At 42.9% G+C, this 17,461-nt stretch overlaps 1 protein-coding gene across 2 annotated transcripts in view; it reads left to right on the plus strand.

The window, feature by feature from the left end:
• The first annotated feature begins 667 nt into the window (after window positions 1–667).
• NDE1 (nudE neurodevelopment protein 1) overlaps window positions 668–17,461 on the plus strand; it is a 31,430-nt gene continuing 14,636 nt past the window's right edge. For both annotated transcript variants that reach the window (XM_054589621.1, XM_054589620.1), the window contains exons 1-4: window positions 668–723; window positions 7,469–7,594; window positions 9,406–9,559; window positions 13,955–14,103. In XM_054589621.1, the coding sequence (XP_054445596.1) occupies window positions 7,512–7,594; window positions 9,406–9,559; window positions 13,955–14,103 (386 nt within the window). In that variant the 5' untranslated portion in view covers window positions 668–723; window positions 7,469–7,511. The remainder of the gene's footprint in view (window positions 724–7,468; window positions 7,595–9,405; window positions 9,560–13,954; window positions 14,104–17,461) is intronic.

The following is a 17,461-nucleotide window of genomic DNA, read 5'->3' on the forward strand; positions in this document are numbered from 1 at the left end:
AAATCATGATCGCTTAACAAAGACATAGATTTTACTTTATGTGTTAGACATTGTTTTACAAACCCTATTAAGAACTCCATTTTATAGATGAGGAAACTAAGTCACAGAGTAACTTGCCCAAGATCATGAGGGTAGTAAAGGGCAGAGTTAGGATTCAAAGCCAGGCTTGAAACCAAAGTCTTATGCACTGAGTTTTGCTACCTTTGAAGAAATTAGTAATGTTAAAAATTTTATTTTGGGTGTAAAGGAGTGGGAAGCACATGGGCCGTTGCGTAGTCAAAGCAGACCTGAATCTTTGTCCTTTTCTCTGATTTGGGCAAAATACAAGAACGGGAAAATGCAATCGGTTTCAAGGGGAGGGAGTCGTATTTTCTTGAAGTGCACTGGCCCACAAGTCCAAGCCCGTCCCCCGGGTGTCCGGGGAACAGCCATCATCCTCAAAGGCAGGCCAGGTCCACGCCCGACAACGGGAGTCTTCCAGGCCCTCTCCGGCCTCAGGGACGCCGCGTGGCCGCGCCGCGCCCGGGACCTGGCAAAAAAAGTTTCCAAATCGCGCTGCTCAGCGCTGATTGGCCTATGCGGACGCGGTCCCGTAGCGCAGCAGCCAATGAACGATGCAGGCTGCGAGCGCTAGGGTGGGGGCGAGGGACGAGGTCTGGGCAGCACCGCCCTCAGCCGCCGCCGCTGTTGCGGTAGCCGGTCGTCTTCGTCGTCCGAGCCCGGGTAAGTGCGGAACTGCAGCCGCCGCGGGGGGTGAGGGCCGCGGGGAACCGTCGCCGCCGCTGGGAAACTCTTCAGCCCGCCGCACCCCCACACCTCGCCAGATGCGCTCTCGGGACCCCCGGCAGCCGTCTTGCAGCGACCCCGCGTCTCCCCTCGCTTGCCCGTCACTTTCCGGCTGCCTGGACTCAGCCGGTCTCGGGCGCCCGGCTCGAAATTCCCGCTTCCCTGGAGCCTTGTTTCCTAACTTGGTGCCTTGCCACCCTTGCGTCCTCGCGCCCGGTTCCTCTCCTTTGCCAACTTTCTTTTTCTTGCTGCCCTCCTCTCCCTCCTTGACTTCCTCGGTCCTGCCCTCCTCGTCCCCAGCCCTCGCAGCCCCGCTGCTCTGCCCTGCTGTTCCCTCCCACCCGAAACTCCCCTTGTCTCTTTTCTCGCCGTGTTTTCTGCCCCACTCAAACCCCGCTACCCCCTTTCCTTCTGCCCCAATCTCCCCGTCATTCCTCTTAGCCCTCCTTCTTGCCCACTTCCCCACCCTTTCATCCTCATTGTAGGCCTCTTTCCAAAAACCTCTTTTCTCCTTCCTCCTCCTCCCTCCCTTTGGGAACTTGTTTGGAACCGTCTCCTTCCCCCCGCGTTTCTCAGGTCTCTGCTGCAGGACGGTTCAGATTTCCCCTGACAGCACTTTGGGGACGGATTGGATACGGGATGAAAACGCTTATTCTACAGCTTGAATGCAGTGGCTGGGCGTACCTACCTCTCTGAGGTCCTGGGAAACCCCGCCATCCCCTTCACACCAATTTTGGGAAAGCTGCATTATCTTCTTCAGTCATCTCAGATTCTCTGCCTCCTGAGGGTCTGACCTTCCCTCACTTCTTTGTCCTAGAGTTCGTACCAGCTTGTACCTTTTCCACTGTCCTTTTATCCCGAGGTCTCTTTTTAACAAGAAACGGACTTTGCAGTGTGTGCTGGGCAGATATTTGTTGTTTTCTGTGCTAGTTCTGTTTGCGTATTTTAGAATAGGATGGCATTTTAGGGCATGGGTAGGATGCTTTGAAGAGGGATTGAATCCCAGTAACTCCCAGAGACACTTGTTAGTTGCTGTCACCCAACCACACACTCTGATAATCAATTTTTAAACTTAAATCTTTCCTCTAAGTGTATCTTTTGTGTAGGCTTAGATCCAAAAGAGCTGATTCTATGACCTTAAGTCTCAGGGGCTTCTGGTTGGTATATTTTATACCATTTTGCATAAGTGTATTCTTTTGCCTTAGAACATGTGAACCAGAGAGGTTACACTCCTGTTCCTCACAAGATAATTTCCTAATATGAACACACCTGTGTTTGGAAAGTTGTTGTCAGCCATAGTGCTGTGTTTGCACCCAGTGCTGATGTAGGTGCTTTGTATCTGCCTCTCCTAGTTGTGCCTGGCATTTAATAGGTGTTCAGAAATGTTTGAAAAGGGATGGAGGAGGGGAAAACTTTCCCTGGCATTTTGGTCCTGTAGAGTAAAATTATCCTGGAATAGTAGCTGTTCTATTTTTTTTCTGGGTTAAAATGTCAAAAGCAATATATGCTTACTGTAAAAGTCAGTAGCTCTATAGTATATATGGTAGTGTGTCAGGTGCAAGTTCTCATCTTAGTGCTGGCTTTACCCACATTCTCGTTCATCTTCCAGACCGTTTGTATGCAAAGAGAGATTTGTAAATAAAAATGGTGTCCTTTCTTAACATAATCTTTCTTCCATTTTAGTACATATAATTCTTTTTAACAACTGCATAGTTTTCCAGTCAGTCTTCTGTTTTCTGTTTCTCCAGTTTCCACATCTGTGAATGATGGTGTACAGCCTTGAGTGTTTGTCCTTGCATGCCTATTTTTTAGGTTGATCATTATAGACTCTGAAAGCACAAAGAAGCCAGACTTGCTGCCTCTTGACTGATCTTGCCCCAGTGATGTCACTTCTGCAAAGTGCAAAGCCTGCTTCATAACACAGAAGCTGTTGGAGCACGTGCTGGCTGGCATTTGGCACCTTTCTCTCCCTTCCTTTCCCTTCAGCTCTTCCATTTGTTTTGATTGGAAGGGATTGGGATTGGGGTAGAGAAGGCGATGAGTTAATTCCTGATGGTTTATAGGTGTGTATTGCGTCCTGACCAGCATGCCCTGACTTTCTTCACTCACAGGGAAGCCAAGAGAGATTGCTTTGTTTTTTCTAGTTTTGAAATCAAAGGCTTTTGTTTCAAGTGTGCTTTCAGACTTTTCTGTTGAGTTTAATCATGGAAAACATGCTAAGAAATGTGGTGAAACACATTTTTGTAGGAATAGTAGATCTAAGTTACAGAAAAATAGATACTTTTCAAACCACTTGTCCCAGTTTGTTCTTTCTTGTATTTTGTAGCACGTACAGTTGAGGTACCCATTGGATTTGTCCACAATGCTAGGGCACGGTGACTTAATGGTGTATTGAGCACACAAGAGATTGAATGCCTGTAGCACAGATTAAATAAATACTTGCAGTATCCATTTTTAAGACAGTAGGTACAAAGTTGTGTGCACCATTGACAAGAGTTAACATCTGCCTGTCACAGTGCCTTTTAAAAGATTGTATGGGCCAAATGAATGTGAATCTGACCTCTAATCAGTCTGTTTGCAACCCCAGGGAGAGCTTGAACTTGAATTTAAAGACAACTCCGTGCACTCCTGCCCTTTCACTGGGTCTAGTTTGTTTCTGCCATTCACTTGCACCAAAAGAGATGGCCAAGATGCTTCTGCTCCAACTTTTCCTAAGAAACCAAGTGATTGTCTTGCTTACTATTACAGTTGAATGGCTTAAAGAGGTTAAAGTTGTTTGAAACTGACTTATTAAATGCCCAGCACACAGCAAATAGAAGGTGATGATAAAATTCAGTAGATAGTGCTGAAAGAAGGGAACCTTTGCAAGTCATCTTACCTGCTTTCTGTGGTGAAGAATAATGCACATCAGAACTTTCTGAGACATTTTCACATGACAAAGGAAACATTTTTAAGATCACTGTTTCAAAACATAGTGAAGTTCAGCTATTGCTTCTTCACTCTTGGCCTGTAGTATATATTTTTCTCCTCCCTAAGGATTGTTTTTGAAATGCAGGGGTTTGGTTGAAATGCCAGGCCTGTGGTTTTTGCCCTTTAGTTGAAGGAGTCAGAGATTGTACAGGCTGTGACATAAGCTCAGGTCTCTGCTTAGTTTCTCCTTAGAACCTGAAATCCAAAACCAGATCCTTCCTATCAGCATGGTTGTAATTAGAACCCCTCCTGCAATGGAAGTGCCTCCTAAAACATCACAAATTCATTTCTTTCTTGAGGGCTAAGTTTTAAGTCTCACTGGTCATGATAACGGTGTTTTAAGAAGCCCTTTTTAAAAACTCACCTGTCATAAGAGTGCAGGATGGAGGTTATTAAACTCCAGTAAGTATGTCAGATACTCTTTGTCACGTGAAACTGGGGAGGGGGTAGTTTCAAACATAGTATCCTTTCCTCCCACCCCTTCCCATTAAGCATGTGCCATTCGGGTGCTGAAGGAGAGGTTTTCCCCATCAGATAAGCATTGTAAGGATTTACAGATTAAATTATAAACTGACCTTCAGAGGGTCTCTTGCTTCTTGCCTTTCCTTAAGCTCATATTCCCTTCTAGCTATTGGCCAATCTCTGTCTTCCTCTCTGTGCATTCATTCCACAGCATTTATTAAATGCCTGTCATATGCCAGGCATTGAGGATATAAAAGACGGAGAAGTTGTATGTTCGACAACTGACATTCCAGTGAGGGAAGATAAACAAAAACAAAACATATAAAGTGATAAAATAAAGTGGGGATTAATATGATAGCAAAGGGCTGGAGGGGCATTTGCTGGTATTCAAATAAGGTCTCTCTGGAGGAGACGTTTTAGCTGAGATCTGAATGGCAAGAAGGAATCCTGCTGAGAAAAGAGCTGAAGGAAAAGCATTCCAGGCAGAGAGAACAGCAAGCGCAAAGGCCTTGATGTAGGGTGAGCTTGGTGTGTTCAAGGAACAGAAAGAAGGTGGTGTAGCTGGAGCATAAGCAAGTGGAGAGGTAGGGAGGTGGGAAATGTTTAGAGAAGTGGCAGGGACTAATTATGTTGAGTCTTGGACATGACCTTTTTCCAAACAGCAGGGAAAGTCAGTGGGCATTCATTGTTCCTAGTTCCTCAGTTTATCACCCTACTGTACACAGACCTCCTCCCATGCCATGCATTTGTCCTTAATAAGATCGTTATTGGCCGCACAGTGCTAAGTTACATAGAGTTGCATGGGCTCTGTCCTCTGGACACTATAGATACTGGTTTGGTGACTGCATATTAGCTGCAGTCTGGACTCTAGAGCTTATGGCTAGGGAGCACCATACCTAGGTTTACCCTTACCCGTTGTCATGTTAATTACTGTTATTTACACTCTAGGTACCCCATTCTACTTAGAGCAAACAAGATCTGTCACTCCGTATATTAATTAGAACCCTCTTCTAGCAGAAATCTAACCCTAACTGGTACAATCAAGAAAGGGACTAAATTATCTCTCATAACCATAAATTAGGGACAGCTGGATCCTGGTGCTCAAACAAGACCCAGTCTCTCCAGTCTTGGTCCTGCTTTCCTGCTTTGGCTTCATTCATAGGCTGCCTCCTCTCTTGTGGTAGAATGAGGACTGGCACTCTGGGCTTGCCTCCTACTATCTGACATCCTAGTGGAAAAAGAGAGATCATCTTTCTTTTTCCCCTCATTATGGTTATAATTGACGTGACATTGTGTAAGTTTAAGGTGTACCACATAATGATTTTATGTATGTATCTATATATTGCAAAATGACTATTATAATAAGATTAGTTAACACTTCTAAAGAGTTTGTTTCTCAATAGCTCTGCAAAAGGCCTGGTTCTGGACATTTACTGGCTTAGCTTCAGTTAAGCCCGCTTATTGGCTCAGCTTGAGTTAAGTCTGCCCCTAAACCAATAATTTGTTCAGCTTGCATCAGGCTAATCCCTCTTGTTGGCTCAGTGTTGGTTAGGCCCACCCTGGAGCCAGTTACTGACGCTGGAGGCATGAGGAGTCATATGCCTTCTCCTAGATACAGAAGATGATGTCAAATTCCTCTCAACCACATGGGACGAATGTAGGGTCAGTCCCCTCAAGGGAATATTGGGGTGCTGTTACAGAAAGATGGAAGAAGGAGTGATGGGAAAAAAATCAACAATTAACAGCTTTCTACTCTACTTGGCTTCTCTGTTTAGATAAGTGTTCACAGAAACTGTTCTACAGAAGGGGTTAGGTAGGGTACATGGCATGCTTTCTCAGAATTAGGAAAGGGGGAGAAATTAGGAGGGAGAGAAGATGCACATACAGGTAGTAGCAAATGTAGAGTTATGTAGCAATAAGTGCTATACTCGAATGTATGTATTCAACTTCTGCTGGAATCCAGAGGTTGGTGATTGTGCCTGTGGTGATTGTGTCTAGTATATTTAGATGAGTGATTTAGCCCCAAATACAGCTTGTTGGTTATGTCTTGTAAAGTGAGGGGCTGTGTTCATTCCTTTGTCCCCAAGGACACACACTGCAGACTGTAAGCTCCCTTGGAGGAAGGAAGGGACCTTGTAGGCATCTAACTTGGATTCCTAATGACCTTTTGACAGGCTCAGAGTCTTAAATAAATTCAGAAAATAAGCTATACATCGAGAGACTATCAGCAGAGAGTCTATAAACTGACGACTATAGAATATGTAATATGGAACACAATATGTTTTCTAACCTCTGCTCTGCATATCTTAAAGTTCTCCAAGCCAAGGCCCCTGTCTCCCACTCCCTTCTAGCTACTGTCAAATTTGTCTCCTTTCTTCTCACACCCAGTTCTCCTAAACCCCATGGATTTCCTCTTCCTTACCTCCTACATACTCCTCCACCTAGTTTATTTCTCCTCCCTCCTCCACTGTGTTGGAACTATTCTTGCTCACATTACCAGTGACCAACATTTTGCTAAGTCTGGTGGATATTTTCCAATCCTTATCTTCACCAGCTTCTCTGTTGCTTCATGGATACTATAGAATGTTCCCCTTTCTCCCCCCTTGAAACTATCTACTCCAAGACTGCTCACTCTTCCTGGTTCTCATTTTTCTGTTTCTCCTCTCTCTCCTCCAATTACTGTTTCCTTCCTTGCCCCCTTTCGAATACTGGCATTCCTCAGGGTTCCATAAATAGTCCTCATTAGATTCTCCAGTGGTTCCATCACAGGGGAAAGGGGAGCACCAGCTACAAACTTATGACTCTTAAATTTGTATCATTAGCCCAAACTTTACCCCTGAGTTTCAGATTCGGTGTCGCATCTAGATGTGTCACGAGCGTGTCAAACTAATAAAATCCCAAACTTGGTTCATTATCCCCTTGTCCTGAAGATTTTCCTTCTGATGTTCTGTGTCTCTGGTGATGGGGACAGTGGTGGCATCCAGATGGCTAAGCTAGAAACCCAGGAGATGTCCTCGCCTCCATCCTTTCCTTATTTCCTCTCCTCCCAATGGAGTAAGTCAGCAAATCCTGGCAGTTTTATCTCTCCATGGAATGAAACATGGAGGTGGGCTATATTTTGTCTGGGTTTAGTTTTAGTGTTTTGATAATGTTTTATCATTTAATCCAATATAAAGTTCAGGATTTTTTTTTTGCCCATTAAAGATCAGCTGTTTAACCAGGGTAATCATTTTAAAACTTTCTCTCCTAGATGCCATGCCATAAAAAGAGTGATCTCTTCTCCTATTTTCACAATGGAGGACTCTGGGAAGACTTTCAACTCTGAGGAAGAAGATGCTAACTATTGGAAAGATCTGGCTATGACCTACAAGCAAAGGTCAGTTCTCCAAAGTTCACCTTGCTTTCTCTTCCGAAAATGATGGCAACGGTCATTTTGCGGGGTTAGGGGGCATATTATGTGACAAGCACTGTGAAGGCTTAGCATACGTTATCTCACTTAAATCTTAAAACTGCCCCATGAAACAACCATTATCACCGTATTTTACAAATAAGGAAACAGCCTCAGTGAAGACAAGTAACTTGCCAGGTCAGACAGACAGTAAGTGGCAGAGTTAGAATTTGAACTCCAAAGCCTATGGTCCTAAGCAAACTACTAGTTACCATCTTACTTTCTGGCAGGGTTTGATCAGTTCCCGGATGCCATATCTGGCCAGTGCTTTTTGTGTGAGGAAAGAACTCCATGTGCCTAGCAAAATGGGTTGTTGCAGATTGTGAAATCTGAAACCAGTATTTATTTCAGTGCCTGTATCTGGGAGTTGTGAGTGTGTGCGTGTTTAGCACTGTTTCTTTTATTTCTCATGGACTCATAATCTCCTTGTGGAGGCCTCATTCCATTTCCTCAGATTTCTTTGTTCTTAGTTTGACTTAAACTCAGGCTGGTATTTAAAAAAAAAGGTCCCTTGCATTTTCGGGATTGAGAAGCTAGAATTGGGTATTTGGGATAGGGTAGGGACACACTACGTGTATGTTATGTGCCATTGAATTGGTTCCAACTCCTGGCAACTCTGTGAATGAGTGATGTCCACAATGTCCTGTCTTCAACAAACCTACTCAGCTCCTACCCTGTTTCTCCTCTCTCCCCTCCAATTACTGTTTCTTTCCTTACCCTCCACCCCCTTCAAATACTGGCATTCCTCAGAGTTCTATAAATAGTCCTCATTAGATTCTCCAGTGTTTCCATCACAGGAGAAAGGGAATCCTATGGCTTCTTTTATGGAGTCAATTCATCTCTTGTTTGGTCTTCCTCCTTTCCTGCTGCCTTCTATTTTTCCCCAGGATTATTGTCTTTTCCAAAGAATCTTGTTTTTCATGATGTGTTCAAAGTAGCTTCAGTTTGTCATTTTTGCCTCCACTAATGTTTCAGGCTTAATCTGCTCTAGGATCCACTTGTTAGTCTTTCTGGTGGTCCAGAGTATCTGTAGGTCTCTCCTCCAACACCATATTTTACATGAATCAATTTTTTTACTATTGGTCTCCTTCACTGTCCAACTTTCACACCTGTACACAGTATCAATAATTGGGAATACAAAGGTGTGGATAATCTTACCCTTGGTCTCTAAAGACATCTTCACTCTTGGTGCTCTTTCTTAATTCTTCTGCATCTCAGCCTTGGCTGCAGTTTCTATTTGAATTGATGAGTAAGCAAAGGTAAGCAAAATCTTTAACAAATTTGATGTTCATTGTCTATGTTAAAGTTATATATTTTCTTCTATAGGCATGATTTTTATCTTCTTTATGGACACATAGTGTGTGATAAGAGACATTTATATTATATTCAACTTCTACTTATAAATAAATATGAAGAGGATACGCAGTCCAAAATATATTTACTACATGTTGGGCTCAAAAATATGTTGAAGGAATGAATGAAGAGTGAATTGATGAAGAAATGGCTCTGGCGACAGGCACTGCTGAGTTCAGGTCCAAGCTCTGTTTCTGACTTCCTATGTGACCTTGAGACGAGAGTCACTCATCTTGTCTATACCTCATCTTTTCATTTGTAAAATGAGGATAATGATAACTTCTGCCTTAAAAGATAGTCGAATACAGAGCTGATCCATGTATAACACTCAGTAGCATGTAAGTGCTCAGTATGTTATTATTTGACATCTGGGAATTCTGCTGCAGGGCAGAGAATACACAAGAAGAGCTCCGAGAATTCCAGGAGGGAAGCCGAGAATACGAAGCTGAGTTGGAGACACAGCTACAGCAAATTGAAACCAGGAACAGGGACCTCCTGTCAGAAAATAACCGCCTTCGCATGGAGCTAGAAACAATCAAGGTGAGGGAGGCGAGAGGAAATGCACTCAGGTAGCGACAGGTTTCTAGTGTGGTGTGTGGGACTGGCTGGGAAAAGGAGCCCTGCAGAGTTGGGGGCCGTGCTCTGGGCTCACTCCCCCAGTCAGGCCTGTGGGTGGATGTGGTAGTTGAACTTTTTATGCTTCAGGAGCTCTGGGAGAAGCAAGTCACACACATTTCCCTAGAGCCATTATTGGATTGTCTATAGTAACTTAATAAGGCATGTGCAGAGTAAACAGTTTTAGAGTATGGAGTGTTCCTAGAATTGTTGATCATTATATTATAAGGTCTAGGGTTATGTTTTCTAGTATGGTAGCCCCTAGGCACAAGTAGCTACTGGTATTTAAATTAATTAAAATAAAATAAGTAAAAATTCAGTTCCTCAAGTATACTGGCTATGTTTCAAGTGCTCAGTAGCCACATGTCTATAGTGCGTCTCATTATTGGACAGACGCTGTAGAGTGTTGCCATCATAATAGAAAGTTGTGTTGGACAGTGCCAGTCTGGAGCAGGTTCCTCAGCCTGGGCACTGTTGATATTTGAGACCAGATAATTCTTCATTGTGAGGGCTGAGTTTTGCATTGTAGGATGTTTAGCAGAAACCCTGGTCTCCACCCACTAGATGCCAGTAGAGGCCCCTCTCCAGGTATGACAGCCAAAAATATCTCCATACATTGCTAAGTATCTGGAAAAGCAATGCTCCAAAGGGTAAAGACTACCTTTTTTGGACCTTCTGTAGGGCTTAGCACATGATCATTGACACTGAGTGTAACACTGTGCCAGGCAGATCGCCTTACCAGCTTTGTAAACATCAGACAGGGCTGAACCCACCCCCGCCCTGAGATTCCTGTTCTTATTAAGTCTGGGTGGGGCCCCAGCATGTCTGCATATCTTTTCACTTATCTCCTTTTTAATAAAGCTCCCGTGTAAATTTTGATGAGCTGCCTTGGGAAAGTGCCAAGGCCTCGCAATGTGGGCCAGGGCTGGGTGTGATGGAAAGAGACCTGCCACTCACCCTCTGGAAGCTTCTTGGGGAAGACAAACCTAACCCCAGGAAGCACTTAGGGAAAAGATACTGAGTTACATGTCACTGACCATGAGATTCTCCTGAGAGAAAAGGGTCTGCATGGGTTGGAGACAGCTTCATGGGGCCACCAGGGAGGGACCTGAGCTAGTGTTTGAAGATGGGGTGCGGTGTATAACCAGTGGCTTGGTGCCCAGGATTGATAAAGAGTTCATCTGGACCTGCCATAGACAGGGACAAGTATGAGGGTCAAGTGGACCTTGAGAGTCCTGGCTTTACTGATACATGGGAAGAAGTAAGACCAAAAAATGGATTGGGAATTGAGAGAGGGGGAGGGACAGAGGAAGGCCCCAAAGACCTTGGAAACTGAGCAGTGGAGTTCAAGCTTTTGTGTTTAGACCACAGATCCCAAAGTAGCTATCTGCAGATCGGCCTGGCCCATAGATGCTGTTTGCTTTGCCTTTAGTGGTTTTTATAACGTGCCTTTAGCATTTTACCGTGAAGATTTTCAAGCACACAGCAGAATTGAAAGAACTTCCCAGTAAACACCTGTATATCCACTACCCAAGCTTTACCAGTAACCCTTGCCATACTTTTTATTACATATCTCTCCATCCATCAATCTGTCTTATGATTTGATGCATTTCAAAGTGAATTGCAGGCATCTAGAAACTTCCTGGTAAATACTTCAGCATGCTGTTAGTATCTAGAGTTGAGGGTGTGTTTAGTGTATTCTTTTGAGAGTAAAATTTATATCTTTAATATCAACATGCAAGGTTGTGAGGCTGTAAAAATCTGGAATTCTGATTTCCTTTCAGCATTGGCAGATCTGGCCACACAAGGCCTGCATTCTTTCATAGCAGCAAAAAGCCGAGTAGTGGTTTCTTAGACAGAGCAAGCATTCTCCAGTTCACCCCAGTCCCTACTGCTGCCCCCCCGCACCTCCAACACTGGAGGAGAAGTGTCACTTCCTCTATTCCTACACCTGGCCCACTCCACTCATGCTGTTAACAGCCTGGCCCCTGCAGGCATTAATATTTGATCCCTGCCATAGACATTGAAGACTTACAGATCTTAAATTTAAGGGGTCTTGGGGATGGAAAACTATGGAAGGAAGATCAGTGGTATGGCCAGTGCTATAGAAAGGGAAGGGGACCCTCCGTGGATGCTGAGTAAATATCAAGCTATTACTAAGTAAGTAACAGGTTCAAAACTGAGCACTTGAACCTGTAGAAGACCCTCATTCCAACCATGTGACAGATCCATGGGACTCAGAGCCTAGAACAAGGAAAGAAATAGAAATACCCAAAGAAGGGCCACCAGCCCATGTTTGTCACCTAAAAGAAATGTATTCAGCTGAATAAGCCTCTTGACAACTGGCTTATTCATCACAAGTTGAATAAAAAAGCCTGTAAGTGATCAGACAGAGCATCTATTGATGCCTCCATCAGCTGACAGCTCATTATAATTAGCCCCAAATGAAAGCACAACATGTCAGCAACAGCTTTTCATGTCCACAAGTTCAGAGGACATCCTTTGAATCATTATGCTGGTGGAGAAGCCCGTTAACTGCATCTTCTGAGAACCTGAGTTTGAATTTAGGTTAATAACCTAGGATCCTGTACCCTCTTGTTTTATCTGGAGGTGCACCCACCTAAAAGGTGTGAGGCCATCAGAGCCACGCCTGGGAATTGGCTGTGCACAGGCCTGGTCTTCCCCTGTCTGCCTCAATGGGGACGCTTCTTCTGCACACAGCCAGGAAATGGAGTATCAGAGGGGACATAGCAGGCTGAGCGTGTGGAATGTCCTTCGTGTCCTCACCCTACAAATCTGCTGGTTCTGTGGGCGTTGTTCTTCACACTGACTCTCCACGCCTCTCAGGCCTAGACACCATTATGTCATTCTAGCAACAGCTTTGTTTACTCAACTGGGTAAAGAAAAGGAAGGGGTTTGACTGTTTTTCATAACTTTCTAATTAGACCTTGGGCCTTTCCTGTGGGAAGTAGATGTTTTCTTTAATGTGCGGTGGATGAAGGAAATGTAGTGAGGGTGTTTGGTGAAGATGGGGAGAGGGAGAGGAAAGAAGGAAGGAAAAAGGGAGAGAGAGTGACACCTATATCACCTCGATTGATGTGGTTAGGGCAGTTTATCATAGGGTTTTTTTGGTGGTTTTTGTTTTTGTTTTTGTTTTTTTTTTAAGAGAACAAGCCCAGGTGGCCCAGGTTGGATCTTGGCTCAGTTATTTGCTACCAGGTGACTTCAGGCTAATTAAATAACTGAGCCTCAGTGCCCACATCTCTGAAAATGGCATTAAATGAGGCAATGTAATTAGCCTACTGAACACAGACGCTGCCACACAGTAAATGATAAATGTTAGCTGCTACAATTGGGCAGCAACAGATCACTAAAAAGTCATCTTGGAAAGCACTAAGGTTCCTTCCATAATTTATAACAGGTTTTTAAAAATTTTTATTTTTGTTCCTTTCCTCCCGCCCGCCTGCCCGTCTGCCCTTCCTCCCTCCTTCCCTCCCTCCCTCCCTCCCCTTCTTCCTTCCTTCCTTCCTTCCTTCCTTTCCTCTCCCAGAGGTCCAGAAGTTCTAACTCACCCATGCTGCAGGCGGAGTATTCTGGATCACAAAGTCAGAACAGTTGTCAGACTTAGTACATGATGTCCTGCTCTTATTGTGTGGGACATGCAGCCAAAGTCATTGTGATCCCTGATGTTCTCTTTGTGATCCAAGGATGTGATGTGACATAGACTCGTATTGCCCTCGTGGACAAGTCTTGGAGAGGTTTATGTGGCTTTCCATGGCCATGGACACCTTGAGCAAAGCAATTGCTTTGAAGATAGTTGGGCGCTCCTTGACACCAGAGGCTGCAAGGACCAGGTTTGGGAGGGGGCAAGGTACAAGATGCTCAGGGGGCTGGGAGGCAGGAAGCACTCTAGACCTGACAGCCCCCTGTTCTGCCCACTTCTGTGACATGCTTAAGGGTCCACATCTGTTGAGAAAAGGTTGTGTGGACTGTAGTTAGGCTTGTCCCCTGGCTGTAGCAGGAGGGTGGGATAGGAAAGCTGAAGCTTCTTTAGTGAGTGTGAGGGGAGGACTAATCCCATGAAGACCCTGTCATAACAGAAAGATAAATCCCCTAAAGAAATCAGGGTGCTGGCAGGCTGTGGAGAGTGGGGGGAAAGGATGCTCCATGTTTAAAAATAACACGCATCCACTATGACAGGAGTACGTATGTATGTTCCAGAATTAACCTTCAGTGTTTGAAGGACATGACAGGGAGGGGAGAGATCACCAGAACTTATCAGAAGTCTCAAATCGTTCACTCGTTGATATTGTCCTTTAGGAGAAGTTTGAGACGCAGCATTCCGAAGGCTACCGGCAGATCTCCGCCTTAGAGGATGACCTAGCCCAGACAAAGGCCATTAAAGATCAGCTGCAGAAATATATCCGAGAGCTGGAGCAAGCAAATGATGACTTGGAAAGAGCAAAAAGGTATGTCAGGATGGAGAAAACAGGTCTTGGAGCCTTTTGTCTCGCTTTTTGCCTCCAGCACCCCGGGACCCAGGCACTACATTGAGAATAGAGAATTCAGCAGTGAGTGGAACCAAGCCAGCATCCTTATAGATCTTACAGTCTCATAGGCAAATAAGTGCAACTTAATTACAGCAGTAAGTGCAGGATGTCATGAGGTGACAGGGTATCTTAATTTGGCCATTGGTGAGAGATTGTCTGGCAAGGCTTCCCAAAGGAAATGCCATGGGGAGGCAAAGAATGAGGGGTGCATAGGCATTATTCAGGGGGTGAGTGGGAGGTGAGAATGTTCCAGGCAGGAGGACAAGCATGTACTACATGAATAAGGCCTTACGGTAAGAAGGAAAGAAGCATGTTCAAGGAACAATATTTCTTAAATTGATCATTGTTATTTAGCAGAATACTAACAGTATTCAGTTAGTATTCTGGCATTTATTGAATAACTATGCTGAGCCAGGTGCTATTTTTTTAAGAAAACACTTAAAAATTTTTTGATAAAAATTATATACAGTGGCACGCACAGATGTTAAGTGCACAGTTCCAGCAGTTTGCACTAGTGCGTATATTCATGTAACCCACATACCCGTTAAGACGTGGAACCTTTGCATTGCCCCACAGTTTCCTGCATATTTTAGTGGTTTCTTTAGGGCCCACAATATGCAAGCTGAACTTTTCAGTCTAGTTAGTTAATATTGTGCCACTTCAGGTAAAATGCAACAACCTTGCAACCTTATCCTTTTGTTTACCATCCTCAAACTTTATGTTGTAGTTGTAATAGCTATTATTACATTTATAAATGCTATGGATTCCACAACATGATGTAATTTTTCCTTTAAAAAGCCAGGTGTATTCTACAGAAATTAAGAGGGTTAAAAGATAGCCTTTTATATTTATCTCCATATTTACTGTTTTGGGTTTATTCCTTTCGAAGGATCTGGGTTTCCCTCTGGTATCATTTCCCTTAAGCTTGGAGAACTTGTAGTGCACAGCTGCTGACAATGAATTCTCCTAGTTTGAGTTTATCTGAAAATGTTTTCATTTGCCTTCACTTCTTAAAAAAAAATTAAAAAAATTTTATTAATTGATTTGAGAGAGAGAGAGAGAAACGTTTGTTGTCCCACTTATTTATGCATTCATTGGTTGATTCTTGTATGTGCCCTGGCTGGGGATTGAACCCACAACCTTGGTCTATTGGGACAGCACTCTAACCAACTGAGCTACTTGGCCAGGGCTAAAATTCTTTTAAATAGACCCTTTTTTAAAAAAGCAGTTTTAGGTTCACAGCAATACTGACAGGAAAGTACAGAAAGTTTCTATATATCCCCTGTTCCCACACATGTACCAACTTCCCACTATGGATATCCCTACCAGAATGGTACATTTGTTATAATCAAGGAACCTACATCCACACAGCATTATCACCCAAAGTCCATTCTTTGCATTAGGGTTCACTTTTGGTGTTGTACATTTTTGGGGCTTGGACAAATGCATGATGCCATGTATCATTGTGGTATCATACAGACTAGTTTCACTGCCCTAGAAATCCTCTGTGCTCTGCTAATTCATTCCTCCCTCCCCTGACTCCTCTTAACTGCTTATCTTTTTACTGTGTCCATAGTTTTGCCTTTTCCAAAATGTCATATAGTTGGACTTAAAGAATATGTAGCCTTTTTGTATTGGCTTCTTTCACTTAGTAACATACATTTAAGGTCCTTCCATGCCTCTTCATAGCTCATTTCTCTTTAGCACTGAATAATATTCCATTGTCTGGATGCATCACAGTGTTTTTGTTCACTCACAGATTTTCTGATGGTAAACATGTAAATTAAGCAGAGGAGTGAGGTTCTAGGAAACTTCAGAGGAAATATATGAATTTATCATTTGCTTAAATACATGTCACCCCCCCCCCCCCCCCCCCCCCCCCCCCCCCCCCCCCTTCCGTTTTTTTTTTTTTTTTTCCCCTCCCCTCCCCCCCCCCCCCCCCCCCCCCCCCCTTCCCTTTTTTTTTTTTTTTTTTTTTTTTTTTTTTTTCCTTCTTCTTTTTTTTTTTTTTTTTTTTTTTTTTTTTTTTTTTTTTATATTGAAAAAAAATATTATTTTTTTTTTCTCCTCCCTTTTTTTTATTTCTTATTCTCTCCCACTCCCCCCCCCCCCTTTTTTCCTTTTTTTTTTTTTTTTTTTTTTTTTTTTTTTTTTTTTTTTTTTTCATGTAATTCTTTTTGCTAGTCCTATGTAGCTTTGCCAGGTCTCTAGAAAGTCTTTGCCCATTTTATGAGCTCACAAGTATAAATATATATGTGGTTGGATGAGGATTCATCCAACAAAAATTCTATCTTTGATAGAAGTTCCACAGGACATTTTGTGAATGAACATAGTTGTACTCCAAGGTACCAACCCTAAAATGTTATACCATGCCTGTACCAGCCCTAGTTTTTCCTTAGTTATCTGCTAATTATACTCAACAAAAGAGAAATGCCTTGAAATATATAGAAAGTACTCCTGCACTAATTAATCATATTATCAAGATTGTTGTTGGTTTATTGGGCACCAAAGGAAACATACCTGTCAGATAGCAAATCACTTTAATGGCCAAAGGTGAACAGATTAGATCATTCAAGCCCTAAAATAGTTTTTAATGATTGATGTCCTTCCACATTTTCTTTTGCTTTGGATCAGCAATAACATTATGTTCATTCAGCAAATCTATAAACAACAGCTTAAATATAGCAAAGCTATGTACATTTCTTAGTGTTAATTTTATTTCAGATATTTTAGCCTTTTAGTACACTTTTTAAAAAAAATTTTCAATTATAGTGAACATACAATATTATATTAGTTTCAGATGCACAGTATAGAGATTAGACATTTATAAAACTAGTGAAGTGATCTCCCTGAGAAGTCTAGTACCTGTCTGATACTGTATATAGTTATTAAAGTAATGACTATGTTCCTTATGCTCTGCTTCACATCCCTATGACTATTCTATAACTGGTAATTTGTACTTTTTATTCCCTTCTTTTTCATCCATTCCCCAACCTCCCTCCCATGTGGCAACCACTAGTTTGTTACCTTTATCTTCTTTATCCATTCATCTATTGATGGACACTTAGGTTGCTTCCATATCTTGGTTATTGTTAATAATGTTACAGTGAACATGGAGGTGCATATATATTTTTGAATTAGTATTTTGGATTTCTTTAGATAAATACCCACAAGTGGAATTGCTGGGTTACATGGCAGTTTTATTTTTATTTTTTGAAAATTTCCAGTCTGTTTTCCATGATGGCTCTATCATTTGACAACCCCACCAACAGTGCAG

This window comes from Pteronotus mesoamericanus, unplaced genomic scaffold (assembly GCF_021234165.1).
Source record: "Pteronotus mesoamericanus isolate MK-2021 breed Mesoamerican mustached bat unplaced genomic scaffold, CSHL_Meso_final scaffold_167, whole genome shotgun sequence".
Classification (NCBI taxonomy): domain Eukaryota; kingdom Metazoa; phylum Chordata; class Mammalia; order Chiroptera; family Mormoopidae; genus Pteronotus; species Pteronotus mesoamericanus.